We start from the raw sequence: 19,530 nt of genomic DNA, 5'->3' as shown, positions 1-19,530 counted from the left end.
GTTCCTATCATATACAGATAAGTTTTACAATGCTGGGGCAGTTTTATATGGTGTTATGTCATCCTGAAACATTTGAAGCCTCTGTTACAAAAGAAAGCAAGATACTTACTTCCAAGAACGCTAGCCATTATTGCTGAGAAAGAAGATCCATGCCCCCTGGCACAAAGAATCCAGAGCGTGGAATTCTATTCCACAAGAGTTACGAAAAAAGAAACGCAACCAAACATCATCAGGATAAAATGCAAGATCCAGCCCTTTGCCAGAGGTCACCCATCACCGTCATATGAATTTGCAGCATGCAGCAGCAGTTGAAAAAGCACAGGGCCAGCGCCAGTGTTTTTTCCCACCCCAAGTGGCGAATGGGGTCGGGGGAGAAGATAAAGCTGCGATCAGCGGCACTTCGGCGGCAGTTCTACCATGCTGCTTCATTCTTCAGCGGCAATTCGGCGGCCACTCCTTCCGTCCTAGAGGGACTCGCTGCTGAATTGCCACCGGAGACCTGGACATGCCGCCCCTTTCCATTGGCCACCCCAAGCACCTGCTTCCTGCGCTGGCACCTGGAGCTGGCCCTGGCTAACAATGTTAATAACCATTAGAAAAGGGATATATAATGAGAGAAAATATCATAATGCCACTATATAAATCCATGGTATGCCCACATCTTGAATACTGCATACAGTTCTGGTAACCTCATCTCAAAAAAGATATACAAGAATTGGAAAAGATACAGAGAAGGGCAACAAAAATAATAAGGGGTATGGAACAGCTTCCATATGAGGACAGATGAAAAAGATAGGGACTGTTCAGTTTAAAAATAGAGAGGACTAAAGGGGGATATAATAGAGGTCTATAAAATCATGAATGGTGTGCAGAGAGTAAGTGACTTCAGTGGGCTTTGAACCAAATCCTGTGCCTCTGTTTCACAATTTCTTCTGTAAAATGAGTCTAATAATATCTACCTCAAATAGATGCTGAGAGATGTCATTAATGTTTGAAATTCAGCGATAAAAGGCACACTGTGGGTGCGAAACTCAGAATCAGCCTAACTCGGCTCCTATTTGAGTCAATGGTAAAATTTCCAGTGACTGCCTAACTCTGATCATGTTGATAACACTGAGCAGTTTTTCAAAACTGCACCATAGAAGTGCCAACTATTATTAAATGGAATATGCTGCAGCACTAAAAGCAGCAATACCTCAGAACCCACTGGCATCCCAAGATTTTCTAGCCAGAAATCCCTTGCCCTATGTAGTATGGCCACAATAAAGTTAAGAGGCCCTCGATAGTCAGAACTGAAAAAAGTAAGATAGTTACCCTCCTAGGAAAAAAATCCTTGCTGAGTTCTCCTCTGGTTTTCCACTGGCTAGAACAGGATACCTACCAAACTGGATATTTCTGTCACCTGCTGGAAAACTCATTTTTAGATTAATCAAATCAAAGCCCTCTCCTAGAAGCATGAGCCTATTCATAACTTTACACACTCACCCATCATAGTGTGGGTTATTTTCCAGTGGTCCTCAGATATGAGAGGACACTAACAAACACAGTGTTGATATATTAAAATGAATATTGGGGATATAAACATCCGAAGAGACACCATGTGAAGTCTGGAAGTTCTAATGGAGATAAATGCATAATGGATTATTTTAAGAAGGCACAATTTTCTTAATTGGTTTTGATTACTGTAGCAGTGCCCATAGCTTCACTCTCATTTATAATGGTAATGCAGACACTCACTAAACACTGCTTATCAAGGGTTTATAATTTGTATGTAAAAAAATTCTTTCCAGGCTGAAATTTGTCACACAAAATTTTCATCACAAAATGATTGATTTTCTTTGGAACATATTTATTTTAATTGCTTTGGTAATTTTAAAGCTGCATGACAATATACAAAATAGCAATTTATCTAGTTAAGATACTGGCTTGCATGTGCTTCCATTCCTTTTAAAAGCTCTCATTTGACAAACAATCTTTAATATTTAATACCTTATTTTTATAAAAATTGTAAATGTCCCTGAGCCACAACTGTTTTCTGCAAGACTTTTTTTCCCTTCCATGCATATTGCAAAGTAAGGCCCCAGTCCTGCAGCTTTTATTCATCCAAGTAATCCCACTGAAAACACGAACCTAATATTATTTGTTAGACTCCAATAATATACGACACACATCTTCCGGGATTGGAGGACTGGATCCCAAGTACAGTACTTTGTCAGTACAACTGTTCTAACTACATCTTGAATGAAAAATGTCTACAATCAACTTCAATTTTCGAGAAGAGAAGTTTTTTAGCTGACTATTAACTATGAGAGAACAGAGGCACAGAAAAGTTAAGTGACTTACACAGGACCAATCTTTTGCAGAGATGGGAACAGAACCCATACTCAGGTATCTGCTTGCCCCACACCTCCCACATCTTACTACTCTTCAGAGTCCTGGACTATCTAAAACGGGCATTACCATCATTATTTGGTTTTGGTCACTGCCAAGATGTGGTCAGCACTTTCTGAACAGCGATCAGGTACAATCCCTGCCCTGAGGAGCTCAGACTCTAGAGACAGTGCACACACTTACCACAACACCAAGTTTCACAGTCCATTTCCTGTAAGTAGGATCAGAGTTTAACTTGCAGGTTGCCTCCTCCCCTCACCCTTAACATTCATGGATTCTCTCACCTCTTTAGTTTCCTTTTCTCTGAATACTCTGGGTTCTCTAATATCTGTAACAGCTGCTGTTTATAATATTTTGTAAAAAAAGACACCAAGTGTCAAAAGAAGGGGACTCATTACCAAGAAAGGCTAAAGAAACAGCCATTTTGCCACACTGCTCTGCTTTTAACTGCTCTTTGTTTTTCTGATTTATTTTTCTTTCAAGTGTCTGTTTTCCCACCTGTGAGGATTAAGGCTCCCCAACTCTCTACCAGACCCCAATTCAGGTTGTGTGTAATGTCCATCCCATTTGTAGCATACACGGGGTTTTCCAAACAAACAAACAAAGGAAGATCCTAGTCTCTCTTTCCCTTGAGAGATGGGGTAAATCAGAGTAAAAGAAAGGCAAAGGTAGTCTGTCCCTCAAGCAGTCCTTTGGAGTTACCCCTTTGGGGCTTGGCTTATCAGCTAGTACAGTGTCTTTAATTAGGGTTTACCTCCAGCCCCTCCTCTTGGGGTACCTGCTTATAGCTGATCCATGCCATTTCAGGGGCAGCAAGGCCTACAGCTGTCTGCCTCTTAGCTGATCTGGTTCAGAGGGTCAGCAGTCCCTGCAGTATAAAAATCTTCCAGTTCAAACCCCCCTCCCCAGAGGAGTGTGTCCCTCTTAAAGCTCTGCACCTTCCAGGCAGTGTAAGTCTTACAGGTGTGCCTGATTAGTGCTAAACCAGCCAGAAGAGCTAATTAGTCTCTTCTCTACTAGAGTGAGAGTGCAGCTTCACACCACCTTTTTATTTGACTTCAATTAAGCTTTCCAAAAGTCTCCTGAGTCTCACAAGCGTATTCACTCAGAGGAGATAGCCAGTTTCTCACAGTTCTAGAAAAGAGAGTCAGTATTCTTTAAAGGACAATTTTCTGTTTGGTTATAGCCACCTGTGTCATGCATATGTGACCAGCTTATTGAGAGGTTGAGCTGACTGCCAGTAGAAACACCCATTGATTTTAGTGAGTGCTGGATCAGTTTCTCAAGCCTCAATACTGCATGCCTGGGCGTGCCATCAGTTCTTGTTGAAATCAACATGGATTGAGAGTACTCAACACCTTATTGGCTGGCACTCATCATTCCCAAACCTTTACAGCATGCTGACAATGGCGTTGCATTAGAGCCACACTATCATGATTCAACCTTTTCAAGTCAGAGGATCATCATATCCCCAGAACCATCAACAGAACTGAAAGGACAAGTCATTGATTCACCTCTAATTGAAGTCTTATGTGTCCTGCTCTTGCTTCACAGTTTTCCTTTGTTTACAGTTTGTCTTTCACTCAACTTCTGGGTCTAGCATTAGTGAGACTGTGTTACTAGATGTCTCTAAGTCATGGTACATGAATGTCTGTCTCCTATCGAAGGGTGTTGTAGATTTGTTGGAAATGAGGTAATGGCAGAATAACAACACTGTTAATTATCACCTCTTTTTTTCCCTGCTTCAGGGCCAGTCGTACTAAAAATCCTGACCTATTATTATTGACTCTCAGAGAAAGATGGATATTGATATGATGAGGCTGTAGCTGGGAGGGCAGAAGCAACATGGGTGTATTACAAACGTGCATGTTACAGGTGCTATGTCAATGGATACTGATATCTCCAGAAAGGGATCAAATAGTTATTCAAATAAAATAGACTTTCATGACTTCATTATAGACTAAAGTTTGAAAATTAAATCAGGTGGATGGTGACACAGAATCCATAACTGCTATGGTTTACATCAAGTGGCACAGGCGGTTGGTGATTTTTAATAGGGCCAGCACTTCCAATGGATGCAGCACTCCACAAGCACCTGAAATCTGTCCATACGGAGAGGAATTTTTTAAAACTTTCTTCGCATTTGAGAAAATAGTACTTTAATGCTTACTAACTCACCAGCAAAATAGAAGCCTATACTAAAAATAGGATAAATGCATTTAATAGATTTTTTTTAAATCACTCAGACATCTCAGGTGTAGATTGTCTCTATTTAAAAATATAAACAACTAGGAAAAATCCACAGTCCAATAGCATAAAAAGTTCCACTGACAGATAAGAGCAATGCATCACAAATTGACATTTCCTTTCCTATGATGATCAATAGCTCCCCAACATGCCTTTCAAGATCCATAAGTCCAATACATGCCTATCACAACCTGTGGTGTACTTCAGGGGTTCTCAACCAGAGGTCTGGGGCCCCTGGGAGGCTACGAACAGGTTTCAGGGGGGGCCGCCAAGCAGGGCCAGCATTAGACTCGCTGGGGCCCAGGGCAGAAAGCTGAAGCTCCACTGTATGGGGCTGAAGCCCAGGGCCCTGAGCCCCACCACCCGGAGCTGAAGCTGAAGCCTGAGCAATGTAGCTTCATGGGGGCCCAGGTGATTGCCCGGCTTGCTACCCCCTGACGCTGGCCCTGATTTTTATATGCAGAAAACCAGTTATTGTGGCACAGGTGAAGTTTTTATAACATGTTGGGGGGAAGAAAGAAAAAGGTTGAGAACCCCTATACCTTATGCAGTAACTCAAATGCCCAACAAGAAGTATGTGGTTTGAAACCAGACAATCACTATGCTCTCAAATGAATTCACACAGGAAACTGATAAAAGACGAAAAGCTCTATCCAGGGGTGAACACTTTTCACGAAGTGATCGCTCCGCATCTGACCTCTCAGTCCTTGCCCTCAACGGAAACCTGCACAACACCTTCGAAAGACAACTCTGGGAAATTAAAGTCATAATTCTGCTAAACACTAAAAACCATGGACTTAACAGAGACACTGGTTTTATACCTCATTACAACAAGTTGTAACATACTGTACTGCCTGCTATCTCTTAACTGTACGCTTCATTTTGGGTGATCTCCAAGAGCCTGTTTGACCCCATATGCTTAACACTGTCCCGCCTTATATTTAGTTTGAACACTCTAGTTATCTTCTCCAGACCCAAGGAAGAGCTCAGTGAAGCTCGAAAGCTTATCCCTGCCACCAACAGACGTTGGTCCAATAAAAAAATATTACCTCACCTACCTTGTCTTTCTCATATCTTGGGACCAACACGACTACAATAACGCTGCAGACATTTCCTCATGGCAGTTACACATAACAAAACCGTATACCAATTTTAAGAAGAAACACTCAAGAGGAAATAATGACGTTGATTTTCAAGCCACTGTCCTACAAACCCAGCTATTTATACTCAGGAGTTATAAAATCAGATGAAGCACCATCACCATCCAAACCGCTCAGGTTAGCATCAGTCACATTACAGCTTTTCTTTTCATGTTCATTTTAGGAAGTCACGGCATTTTCATTTGAGATTCAGCTTTCCTTTATTAGGCAGCAACATCATGTAGACATCCTTTATTTTGAGCTTAATGTTCTTAACAGAATTATTTTCTAGGCATGGGTGTATGGTTCTGTTTACTAGATTTTAAAAGAAAAGAGTGGATCTCCAGCTAAGTTACACTAATATGACACAAGTAACTTCAGTGGGTTTATGCCAATGTACTGGAGTGGAGAATCTGGCCCAGTGTAAGCTAACAAGGAGCCCTGTATATTTCATAAATTTTTAATCCTTTTTTGAAGCACCCCTTCTCCCCCCATCACCAGCTTATTTTAATCAGTTTGTTTGTTTGTTTGCTTAACAAATTCTGCTAGCAGAACCCTCTTCTTCTCTTCCTAGTGAGAAGATCATAATTTATGAATGACAACCAGTTAAATAAGCTCTTTTGTGTTTCCTTGGCAACAAACCTATCTTAATACTCATTAGAATAAGACCTGACAAAATCATGGAGTGATTCCTTCCCCCCGCCCTTTAGAACAACTACAACATTTTGAGTCAATGGGGTCAGACTAGAGATCCACTGCATTTTAGTTTAAAATCAGAAAGTGATATTTTTCCTTTGGGGAATAAATTTGCTCCTGCTAAGGAAGGATGTACCAGAAATCATCTGCCTTCCCTCTCCTTCTGATGAATAAGATATCATCTCTTAAAAGATGATGGCAAAGAGAAGGCTAAAAGAAGAATGAAATTATCATTCTGTCAGAAACCAGGCCAGAGAAATATAGATTAAAGCATGACCCTCTTCCCCAGTCAGGAATGCTTTGTACTGTATCTTAATGTGCTGCAATTAAGAAAATAATGGATTAAAGGAAATGCTTCATAAAATGCTGTAACTGAGGAGTCGGGAAACGAACGATTAACTGATTCTGCAAATTCTTTCAGGGAGGACAACAGCAGCATTCAGGAGAGATGCATGTGTAATAAATTCCCATGATCCCAGTTCATTATGTTGCAATAACAGTCATTCCCAGAAGTACATCCTTTTTTGCTTAGAAGGATTTTTCTGTATGTATGCAACATTGAACCTCATGTGCAGACTATGTTTTTAAAGGTACAATAACTTTGAAATGTTCGTAACTTAACAAAACTTTAGGGTTGTTCTTTCAAAAGTTTACAACTGAACATTGTCTTAATACAGCTCTGAAACTTTACTATGCAGAAGCAAAATGCCTTTTAACCACCTTAATTTAAATGAAACAAGCACAGAAAGTTTCCCTACCATGTCACATTTTTTTTTTAATTTTTCCCTTATTTTTTTAATAGTTTAAGTTTAACACAATACTGTACTGTACAATATTTCCTTTTTTTTTGTCTCTGCTGCATGATTGCATACTTCTGCTTCCAAATGAGGTGTGTGGTTTTCGAGTCAGTTCGTAACTCTGGTGTTTGTAACACTGAAGTTCTACTGTAGTAGTTTGAAGCATGAATGTCCAGACAAAAGATCATAGGAGGTAGGGCGATCACAACAGCAAGTGTGAAAAATCATGACGGGGTGGGGGGTAATAGGCGCCTATATAAAAAAAAGACCCAAAAATCAGGACTGTCCCTATAAAATCGGGACATCTGGTCACCCTAATAGGAGCATGCAAAAATCTGAATACCATGTTAAAAATACTGTCCTTTAACTAGGTATGTAGGATGTCACTGATGTGGTACACATTGAGTCCAGTGGGGTATTTCCACTTTGAATCCCAGGGAAAAGCAGGAAGTGCAAAGGAACACAAAAATGAAAACAACCAGGAAAAATGTTAATCACTCTTTTTAATCAACACCAGGTTCCATTTTCTAAGGGTCAGTTTGGTTTTTATTCTATTCAAGCCAGTTCAACCCTTCCCTAGTTAGACTGCTAGGCTGTTGACATTTCTGTTTAACCTGAATGTTGTAAAACATTTTACTCTACACAATAAATGGAACGAGAGCACCAAGAATAATGTGACTTTTGTTGCTAACATTTAAAAAACCAATTTAAACGCTGGCTGTATATGAACTCTAGGGAGAACAAACAAGAACCTTGACACTGATTCAGGCAGAAAAGTGAGCTGGCGTACATGGCATGACTGAGGTCTGAGTGAACTGAGCTCTTGACAAATCCTACACACCATCTCAAGTTTAGTTAAGGTTTAGAACTGGCAGCTAATATCAAGAACTGGCACTGACTCATCTTAGTACAGTTGTACTATTAATTAGATGGCTGTAAAATGAAATGTATACTGTCTTATTAGGGAAGTAAAGGGATAAATAGAGCCACACTTGAGAATGCTGAGAGACAAGTGGGGTGACATTATATCTTTTATTGCACCAACTTCTGTTGGTGAGAGAGAAGCTTACACAGAGCTCTTAAAGCTTGGCTCTCTCCCCAACAGAAGTTGGTCCAATAAAAGATATTACCTCACTCACCTTGGCTCTCTAATAGCTGGGACCAACATGGCTATTACTACACTGCATACAACAATGGACGATTTTAATGTAGTCCTTCCCCAATCCCACCACAGCGACCCACACGCTTGTACCAAACTAATGAAAATAAAATTGGATACATCCTCTGTGTGCTGATACCGTCTCCACAAATGTAGTGTAGCTGTTTATTAAACTGCAGAAGCTACTATGCACTTTTGACCACCACATCTACCCTCTGCCCATGGATCCATCTCCCAAGGACTTGCTGTGCCATTCCAACACACACACCCCACCCATCAGCTTCAAACCACCACCAATTTTTAATCAATCTGACATAGAAGCATCTCATGCCACCCAGCCTCCAAAACATCCAGTGTGTAACAAGTCATCAAAATGTGTGACCAGTGACCAAAATGTGACAGTTGTGTTTTTGTGCATGTTCCGCCATAATTGACTCATTATAGTGTTTTTTTTAAATGCAAAGCATGGTTTTATGGGTGTTTTCTCAGCAATGTGAGTCAATTAAACCAGTTTTGTGAGTTGTAGCAGCCTTCCTCCCCAAAAATCATCCTCTTCGAGACTGCAAATCTGAATTCACACACCGAGAAAACAAGTTTTACACTTTAAAAACATAATAATCTGTCAGTTCTAGCAAGACATGCAACAGTGCACAGGGGTCACACATTCTGACATTTGGAGCCCTCGCCTAGGCTGCCCCAGTTCAGTAATGCAGCAATCCTATTCCCTCCCCCCTTCACACACACACAAACTGGTGCCCACTTTCCTCCTCAGTTACTGCCGCTACACATGCACACACACTATGTCAGCTATTATTAATGCAAACCCTCCCCTTGACACACACACACACACACACACACACACACACACACACACGCTCATTCCTCACCCCAACCCAATTAATACCTCGCCAACACACACACTAATGCCATTCCTCCCCCAGTTACTGCTGCTTGGGGCTCCCTACCTTGCTGCTGTGCACCCACTGTCTTCTTGGACCTAGAAGCACGATATGCCTTTCTGGCCCAGAGCCAATCCACTCCGTGGATCAAAGAGACTAGGGCAAGGAGCAGAGCAGGAGCCAAACAATTTCAGTTGGAGGCAAATGGAGCCAATGCCATTGTCACAGGTGCATAAAAAGACTCCCGACAGCTCAAGGCTGGCCCTTCTGTGGTGTGATGAACAATGTATCAGTAACTTCCTGCCTCTTTGCCCCACCCCTGTTTAAAATGCCTTCTTAGCTGGGCAGCTCCCCTCCTTCTACTGTGGGTCTGTCTGCTGAGGTGCAGGAAGTGAGGCGCCAAGGAGCAGGTGGCCCAGAGGTGCAGGCTAGCAGGGCCTACCCGCCAAGGCACAGCCTGACAATGCCAGGCAGCCTCCAGTACAGTGAAGGGGTCTGTTCCATTTTCTGGCTCCAAATGTAGAACTTCAGCCCAAAATTACCCCAGCCAGAGGCCAAGAATAGGGGAAAATTCAGCCCAGGGCCACTGACAGTCTTCGCATACATAAATACTTTCATGGCTTTAAAACACATCATTTCACAACCTCTGCAGGGCTGTTGGGAAAAGCAGCTTTCCAATGGGACCCAGTGCTCAGGTCTAACCCTGGAAGAGCCTGGTAGATCTGACTTTAAAACTGTGACCGTTCAATGTATTAAAAAAAGCTTGTTAAGAACATATTTAAAGGAGTTTGTTACTCTCTCTGTGCTGTGTACAGTGGGACTGACGGTAACTAAGGCACCTGGCTTTGCAGGTCGAAAGATGCAAGAAATAATCCCTATTCAATTGCTTTAAACTCCCTAAAAACTCTTTGAGGAGGAATGGTTTGTGAAACACATGAGGCATACCCAAAAAACATGACTGTGTGGAGTGGAATAAATGTGTTAACACTCATTTGAGATGATCTATTCCTCCTGTAGGTAAGGACCACTCACATGAATAAGGGTTTGCAGAATGACATTCACACAGTGTGAGGTCTTTAGAGCTGGGCTGTGTGTTAGTGTGTGTAAAGAATGAGTCAGACCTGTGATATTGCATACATTAGTACATGTATTACTGCAGTACCTACATACAAAAAACTACCTTCGAAGCAGAGGTGAAAGGAAGCCGGTACAGCGTACCAGCAAGAGCCGGGGCACTGTACCGGGGTGGCCCGGCTTCCCCAGAAGGCAATTTAAAGGGCTGGAGCCCCAGACTCTTTAAATTGCCGCCAGAGCCCTGCTGCTGGAGCCCTGGGGTAGGGGTAGCGGCAGCGGGGCTCCGGGCGTTATTTAAAGGGCCAGGGCTCCCGCTGCCTCTACTGCCCTGAGCTCTTTAAATAGCTCCCGGATCCCCACCGCCGCTAACCCAGGGCTCTGGAGGCTATTTAATGGGCAGGGGTGGTAGAAGCAGGGGGGTCCTGGGCCCTTTAAATAGCCCCCAGAGCCCTGGAGTAGTGGCGGGGCTCCGGGGGCTATTTAAAGGGCCAGGGGCTCCCACTGCCTCTACAGCCCAGGCCCTTTAAACCGCTGCCAGAGCCCCCGGCTCCTGCTGCTACCCCAGGGCTTTGGCAGGCTCTGGCGGCTATTTAAAGGACCTGGGGTGGTAGAGGCAGGGGAGCCCCAGGCCCTTTAAATAGCCCCCGGAGCCCTGGGGTAGCAGCGGCAGCCGGGGGCTCCGGCAGCGGTTTAAAGGGCCCAGTGCAGGAGCAGCGGCTGAGCCCTGGACCCTTTAAACTGCTGCCGGAGCCCCCAGGTGCTGCTGCTACTACCCCGGCAGGGGAGGGGGAGGGCACTGGGCCAGGGCTGGCTCTGAGCCCCCCCATTCCCGCCCCTTCTGCCCGAGGCCCCGCCCATCCCAAGGGCCAGAGCCGGCCCCAACCCAGCCCCATACCAGTAAATCCCTATTTCTACTTTCACCCCTGATTAGAAGAAAGTTATGGTTGCAAAGTCAAGCACTCAAAAGTTAGGAAATGCCTGTGTAGCCTTTGTTTGGCCCTCTTGTGCATAATGCATTATAATATAGTCTTTAATTTCATAAGCATGTACTGTTCTTTCCTCAAAACCCTGCCTCATTCAGTGCACAGGACAGATGGTGCTCAGTGAATGGGTAGCTATTCAATATTTCTTTTTATTCTCAGCATCCAATAATAGAAAATTATGGGCATTCAATTATAGGCATCACTACCTGTGCCACCTATGATAAATAATAATTATAGTTGATTGCAGGGTTAATTGTGCATTGTAAGCTAATGAAGCACCATCATTAGCCAAGAACAACTTATATACTGAACACTTACAAATTTTCAGAGAAGACTAATTCCACGTTAATATCAAGACCCTGAAATGCAAATGAAACACAACAGTGTATTTCTAGCTTCCAGAGTAAAAACACACTCTTTGAATGATTTATAGTTCCTGCTTTGCAATGATAATCTGCAAATTCAGCATTGAGAGTGCCAAAAAGATATTTAATTGAAAACCTGGCAAGTGTTCCCCATTAGATTTTTAAAATGTGATCCTGATTACCAAAAAAAAAAAACCAAAAGCAAGGTGATTGAATCTGCAGTGGTGGTTTGTTTGTTTTTTTTTATTTCTCCAGAGCATATCGAGAGAGAAACACCATATTGCTATTTTACATAAAATACACTGAAAAGCAAGTATTGGCTATGGGCATTTTGGTTTTGTTTCATGCTGATGTTTAAAAGCCTGCTTAAAGTCTACTTCACAAAGGACCATTTTGATGTTTATCCCACTCAGCGTTTTAGTTTTACCGAGCTGCGCTACAATCCATCACCGATATTAACAGAGATTATTCTGAATCCTAGGAAAGGAATTCTGATGATCAGATAATAGCAGTGACCAGGGCCTTGATCCTGTCCCCTGTCCCATTTTAGTCAATGTCAGAATGACTTCAGCCAGGCACTACAACTGCTGCTTTCTCCTTTCTGTCCGGTCAGTAGCATGTAAACCTTTCCCTCCCTGCCCTGATCCATCCTGTCCTCAGCACTGCAATCCACTCGACCTGGCACTGCACTGAAAACTAAGGCAACCTTCTTGCTAAACCAAGTCTCTCACTATGGGACACCCGTGCTCTGTGATGGGCATTAGCTGCCTCTTGGTTTCTGGGTAGGATTTCAGGGGTTGGTTTCGACCTATAAAGTTGTAACTAGCTTGGGACCCACTTATTTGGGAGGCTGCCTCTTCCTGTGCAATACTGACAGTTACAACAGTGGAGCATCCTGAGGATCAGCCAGAAGGTGGTTCGCTGGGATCCACCTCAACCTTATTATTCATCCCCCTCTCCCCCACCATTATACGGCGGCTTTGAAATATCTCAAACATACCCCCTGCAAAGGGCTGTTTTCCCTTATGCAGAGGGCTGAGATACTGGGGCTTTTGAAGAGTGTGGGTAGACTTTGGATGGGCTCCAGATGACTTCTTGTGACATGGGTTGAGATATGCAGTTGGAGAAGCTATTGGGCTGGATAGCTCTTGTATCAGCCCCATCCAGTCCATTGCAATCAAAAAGACTCCCATTCACTTCAAGGGCTTTGATTCAGGCTCTGTATCCTTCAAACTAAACATGCTGTTCTAAATACCTGTATAAAAGTCCAACCTTGCAAGGTGCTGAGTAGCGTTCACTCCCATTGACTTAACTGGGAGTTGGCACTTGGCATCATCAGAGTCTTAATCCTTAGTTCAAGGTCTGATTTTATTGAAAGGAAAATCAAATACATTGGGAAGCTTCAGTGGGATTAATAAGGAATGGACCAAGTTGGTTTCCAAGTGACTTATGAAAAGAACTCAACCTTTTATCTGCTAGGCTTTGTTTCTGAAAAAAAGAAAAAAACCAGAATTTTTGCTCAAGATGTAAAGAACACAAGTTAAAACAAAACAAAACAATTACTTTCTTATGGGGAAATCTGAACTTCAGAGTTTAAAAGCATTTGCCTCTTCTTAAAGGGACAATCCATGAAGCTAAAACCAGAAACATCCACTGGAGTTATGATCTGTTTGTTAACCAGATATATTAGCAATGCACGCTGCATTTTTTCACTCCATCCTCTGTCTGCTGCAGCCAGTTTTGCCACCCTCGTTCATGCTGACTAGGACACGTACACCCGCAAACAGTTTCATTGAAATCAATAAGACTACTCATGGACAAAAGTATTCTTCACCACGAGTAAATGTGCAGAATCAAGCCTCTTCTAAACATTACATAGTTCAGGAAGTGGCCTGTGACATCTCTCAGATGCTAATATGATTGAGGAAATAGATTCTTAATGTATCTGGCTCCAGCAAAACTGGCTGGCAATTCAGTTGAGCAGGATGGGATTTGGACAGGAAATTTCAGCCAATTTATTTGGGAACAGATTGCAATTGACCCTCAAGCAGCCAGGCACGGGATTAAGGGGGAGTAAGACACTGAACCCCAGCATGGTCACACTAGAACTTCATGCATGATGGTCTCCTTCCGCTACACTTGCAAGTGGGCAGGGAAGAGAGACAGAGTGGCTGGAGGTTTAACCTCTGCACCTCCAGGCCAGCAGAAATGAGCAAGTCCAATGGGGAAAATAAAAAGAGGAAGGATATTCTTGTGGTTAAGGCACTGGACTATGACTCAAGAGGCCAGCATTCAATTCCTGGCTGTGTTACAGACTCCCTGTCTGCCTCAATTCCCTGTTTGTAAAATGGGCATACTTCTTTTCCCCCTACCTGTTATCTGCTTTGCCTGTTTAGATTGTACGCTATTCAAGGCAGGGTCTGTCTTTTACTTTGTATATGAACAGTGACTATCACATAAAACAAAAAATAGGCTGCATCATTTTCAGGACTGCGGTAAGTTGCTGGATCATACCAGGCGAGGTGTTACTATGTGCTACCACCACCGGAAAGGGTTGGGCCTGAACACTCATTGAAACTCTGATGCTTAGCTTGACTTTTTCCACTACCTCTTTGAAGACATGCATTTAAGTTTTCATGCTCTTAAGTTTCCAAAGTGGCAGGTCGAGGATGCAGCCTGGAGGAAGGAATATCAAATAATCGCTTCCCCCTTTATTTTACCTGCCTCTTTTACATTGAAAACAACTGTCTGATATATTCTGCCCACAAACCTAACATTGAATTTGTTTTCTTTCAGCTACGATGAGTGCATTGGGCCTGGAGCGACACAAATCTATATTCCTACAGATGATCCTCCACCCTATTCTCTGACAGATCCTTGTCAAAGGAATGAATTGTCTATAAACATTAGCTTGGAAGAGGAGGCAGCCTCTGGGACTACAGGAAGGTCTTCTAATTATCCAGTCAGACTGCAGGACTTGCAGCAGCCCATCTCATCAATTTCTTTGACAGCACTCACTCTCGAGGCTGCCCCCCCATATGAGACGCTTGTGTGTGAACAAAATAGGCCCATTCCGCTGGTTCCAATGGATGTGCTGAAAAATTCTTCAACTGACTGTCAAACCCTTCTCAACCAAATCATCTAAATGCAAGTGGCTCTTTCCACCCACTCTTTCGGAGGAGTCTGTCAGGATGAGAAAATGGGGTTTAAACAGAAGAATAAAACCCATAAAACTTTTATCTATTTTATATCTTTAAATGAGGCTGGATTTTTTTTAACAGTGAATTTTGAAAGTTTAGGTAAACTTTTATCTTTGGGCTTTGAATTATTCCCTGGTGTCTCATATAAACAACTGCAGAATAAAACAGCAGCAACAAGCAGTGCATCCAACCTTTTTTAAGCATCTGAAAACACATTCAAGTCAGCCACTGTTAATGTAGATACATGTTAACCAATTGACACTATTTGTCAATGTTATGGTATTTGCATGTTGTAGAGCAAAAAGAGGAAGAAGAGTTTTTTGTTGTTTGTGTACATCATTGGTACATTATAACAAATGTCTTAGAAATAAGAAAAAACCTATAATTTATAAAGCATTTTTATTTAAATCTATTTCAAGTAGACAGGCTGAATAGTATCTGGAAAATGTGGTTATCATAACTACTCATCTACTCAAAGGTGATGAAAGATAGTATTTTTCTATTCTTAACCTTTACATATATTGGCTACCATGATTTTGATGCCATTCCAAAGAGTGCCAATCCCACCTCAAAATAAAAAAAATATGGGAGTGTTAGAAATGTCAATGGATTCGCAGAAATGCTAATTGGCTAGACCTACAGCAATGGGTTTCCAGAATTGCTAATTGATGAGGAAGGCCTATGACAGTCTTCCTAGAAGCTCTTCCTGATGGGGTTGATACCTGTGAAAATTCCATCACAGCATGGTGGCTTGGCATAGCCATGGTGGGAAAGGTGTTTTGAAATACTAGCAGGTAGGGTAGGCCTGGTTCGTGTGGTACAAAGCTGCATTTCCAGGCATTAGCTAGTCGTCTTTCACAGTTATAAGCTTACAGTGCGTTTGAGGGATCATGACCTTTCTCTGCAGTAATTGTCAAAGTGCAAATTTAATAATAGATGCCAGGACTTGGCATGCACAATGACATAGTGAATCTTATTTTGCAAAAACCTCTTTACTCATTCATGATCTCTTTCACTGCAATATAGCTGTCCATAAATCTTGCATCTGTTCTTAGATCTCTATCACTCATATATCTGAGAGAAATGACTCATTCTAGCAATAACAACCGAGGTAAACTCTGTAAATATGAAGATTTGACCTTACTTGGTATGGTGAGCATACACCCTCTGTAGTCCAGATCCTCAGCTGGTGTAAATCAATGTAGTACCTTTGAAGCCAATGGATCTAGCCCATTTTGGTAAATCTCTTGCAGATAGTTCTTCAGTTTTCACATGGGCAGAAAGGACCTCAGTTTAATATCTCCTCTGAAGTATGTAATTACTTCTTATGAAAATGAATACAGTACATATGTCATTGCTTTATGTTTTCTTCCAGATCATTGATGAAAATGATGATCCCCCATTTACAGTTACATTTTGAGACTATCAGTTAACCAGTTTTTAATGTGTGCCATGTTAATTTTATATTAGTCTAGTTTTTAATCAAAAATGTCATGTCATACCAATTCAAATGCTCTACAAATGTCTCAGTATATTACATCAACACTATTACCTTTATCAACCAAACTTGTAAGATCTCAAATTAGTTTGACAGGATCTATTTTCCATAAACCCATGTAGAGCTGTATAAATTTCATTTCCCACCTTTAGTTCCTTACTAATCCATCACTGACAAGATTTAAATCAAGGGTGGATGTTTTTCTAAAGTAGCTGCTGTAGGAATTATTTTGGGGCAGTTCTATGGCCTGGGCTAAACAGATCAGCCTGGATGTGCACAATAGTCCCGTCTGGCTTTAGCATCTATGAATTTAGTAGGCCCTTACCCCATGAGTAGTCCTACTGGAGTCAGTGGGCCTGCATGCAGAATAAGGGACTAGCTAAGTAAGGGTGACAGAATCTGACCCATAAATATTAGAAAGTAAAAGAGAGTTTAGAAAATTCTTTCCTTTGTAACTATAAAATTGTGGTGCTGGGAGTGTCTCTTGAAGCTGAGACCACTTTGCACCTCAGAGGATCAGGCCCCCAGTCTGTTGTTAGGAACATACAGCTAAGAAAGTAATTTTTAAATATTATTTTTAACCTGATAGTGTCTCTTTAATTTATTTCATTCTCCTCCATTAATTTTCCACGTATGGTGAAGGGCTAAGATTTTTTCCCCAAAAATCTCATTTTGATGAAGGCAGTGGTGAGAACGGCAGATTTGTATTTATCTAGTGAGGGAGATGTTACCAGTGCTGAAACTGTAGATATCTGATCAAACTCTCTGTTCAGACACTAGAGCTAAAACAGTCTTAGTATTGTCATCTGAATTACAGGTCGCGTGATTGTTCACAAATAGCTGTCTGCTCCCCCTTATGGTGTATTGTTTTATAAAATAAACTCATCTGTTTATCATACTATGTAGACATCATTCAAAGGGCCCAACCCATCAAAAATATGTCCAGCTTGTTTGTCAGAGAAGGACACAGTAGCCAACTAGAACATCATCTTCCATACTCATATTCAGCATAGAAGCCAGGCACATACTTCTGCTGATTTGGGCTTTAACAATGATTAATTGTTTATATGTTTTAAATAAAATAAATACTACTAACAATAATGTAGTACTTCTATAAGTAATTTAGCACTGAGTGCACAGGTATGTTATCTTGTCATATACTTACTATAAAGAAATACTTGCTTTCTGAACAGTGACCAATGAAAAAGTGCTTCTTTTAGTAAATAGTATTTAACTGATTTTTTTTTAAATTTCCTCCAAATTAGAATTAGAAGTAAAAGTATGTTATTAATTGTACTAAGTAACTCTGCAATTAGTATTTCACTGAAGTGAATTGCTGGAATGACTTTTTAAAACCTCGTTGGTAATTCTTTTAAAACATGTCAAAGCTAAACATTATGTGGGAATAGTTGGACAAGTCTGAATGGAAGTGACCCAGATACTATTCAGGACAGAGAATACCATTAACAGACGTTTGTATGCAACTATAACCTCTCTCCAGTAGATTTTACTACCACCGCCAGAGTAAGAAGCATTGACTATAGTTTTAAATTATGTAATAGAGAAATCTAATTTCTTAGAGAACACAGGACTATTTAAAGGTCCAATCTAACCTCTACTTACTGAAGTCAACAGGATTCTTTCTCCAGAGTTTAATGGGAGTTGGGTTAGACCCTAAGAGAACTATATCCTGCTATCTGGTTTTGCCCCAGACACTCTCTTAACTTCCAAGGGTGTCCTATTGGCAGGCTGAGTGCAGGATATGGCCTTTTGTTTATCTCATTATTGTCAGGAAAAACAGTTTGGACACAATGTTTCTTGTTGTTAACATTGGCACATGTCAACATTGGCACATTGGAGATGTCTGTATTCATCTCCTTTATTTGGGGTATTTTTAGTATACTGACCCTTTGCAGACTGAACTTTTAGTAAAGAACATACATGTAAATCATCGAACTCCTGTGCTTTTTGTTTTGTCTGTACTGATTTCAGACCGCTCGCTGTCTTCTTTAGTTGTCTGTCAATTGACTAGGTTAATTCAGGGCAAGATTATGGCTCCCTCTACACACCCTCTGTGGGAACTAAGCGGGAGAAGCCTATCCTCGGGCTACTCCCACTGTCAAAGCACAGGGGAGGGCAGCTTCCATGGAGTCCAGCGGTCAGGGCACTCATCAGGGATGTAGGAAACCCAGGTTCAAATCCCTAAGTACCTTTGTGAATCTAAACCTTAGTCTCCACGTTCAGTTCAGCTCTGGTGTAGGTGAGCACAATACCTCTTGGATTCCATGGGAATTGTGCTTGCTTATGCAAGAGCTGAATTTGGTCCTCAGTTTCATCATTCTTTCTCTCTTGGAACTACTAACCAGGTTTTTGCTTAGTTGCGGTCTTTGGAACATAAATATTACACTAATCATCCCACCAGTGACAAGCACTTATTTACCGATATATATATCTGGTGAGCTCTCTCTACTCTTTTGCTCTGAGTGAATCCAATAAATTCAAGGTGGAGAGGCACTTTTTGCCAGGTTAGATGCCAACAAAGATGAAGCAATGAAAGATCCCTGTAAAAACGAGATCGTTGTGTCACAGCTTTGCTCCCAACAAGATATTTTATGTTGGTGCAAGGTTAAAGCCAGATTTATTTCTGTGTCACAAACGGTAAAAGGAAAGAGCAAAGCACAGACTGAGCAACAAACTCATGTGTTTTTGATTTTTAAAAAAAAAAGTGCATCTAATGGGAGTCTGTTTGGCTTAAGGAATTGTAAATGGACTATTGCACCTTGCACAGCTAAGTCACTGGCACAAACCCAGGCCATGTTGGGAGTGAGAGCTGGCATCAACGAAGTACCATCTTGTGTTTTGTGCTGGTGGTCTCAGAAATGTTTTTGGAGGCCAGATTTCTAAGGCTGTGGCTACACTTAGCACTTCAAAGCGCTGCCGCGGTAGCGCTGCCGCGGCAGCGCTTTGAAGCGCTAAGTGTAGTCAAAGCGCCAGCGCTGGGAGAGAGCTCTCCCAGCGCTGTCCGTACTCTACCTCCCTGTGGGGCATAACGGACAGCGCTGGGAGCCGTGCTCCCAGCGCT

At 41.9% G+C, this 19,530-nt stretch overlaps 1 protein-coding gene across 2 annotated transcripts in view; it reads left to right on the top strand.

Moving 5' to 3' along the window:
* Nucleotides 1-18,379, top strand: part of LOC123349632 (protein BEAN1-like) — a 103,090-nt gene extending 84,711 nt beyond the window's left edge. For both annotated transcript variants that reach the window (XM_044987843.1, XM_044987842.1), the window contains one exon: nt 14,547-18,379. In XM_044987843.1, the coding sequence (XP_044843778.1) occupies nt 14,547-14,895 (349 nt within the window). In that variant the 3' untranslated portion in view covers nt 14,896-18,379. The remainder of the gene's footprint in view (nt 1-14,546) is intronic.
* The last annotated feature ends 1,151 nt before the right edge of the window (nt 18,380-19,530 follow it).

The sequence above is a fragment of the Mauremys mutica genome, chromosome 14 (genome assembly GCF_020497125.1).
Source record: "Mauremys mutica isolate MM-2020 ecotype Southern chromosome 14, ASM2049712v1, whole genome shotgun sequence".
In the NCBI taxonomy this organism is placed as follows: domain Eukaryota; kingdom Metazoa; phylum Chordata; order Testudines; family Geoemydidae; genus Mauremys; species Mauremys mutica.
Note: the sequence above shows the minus strand (reverse complement) of the source record. Positions and strands in the feature narration are given on the sequence as shown.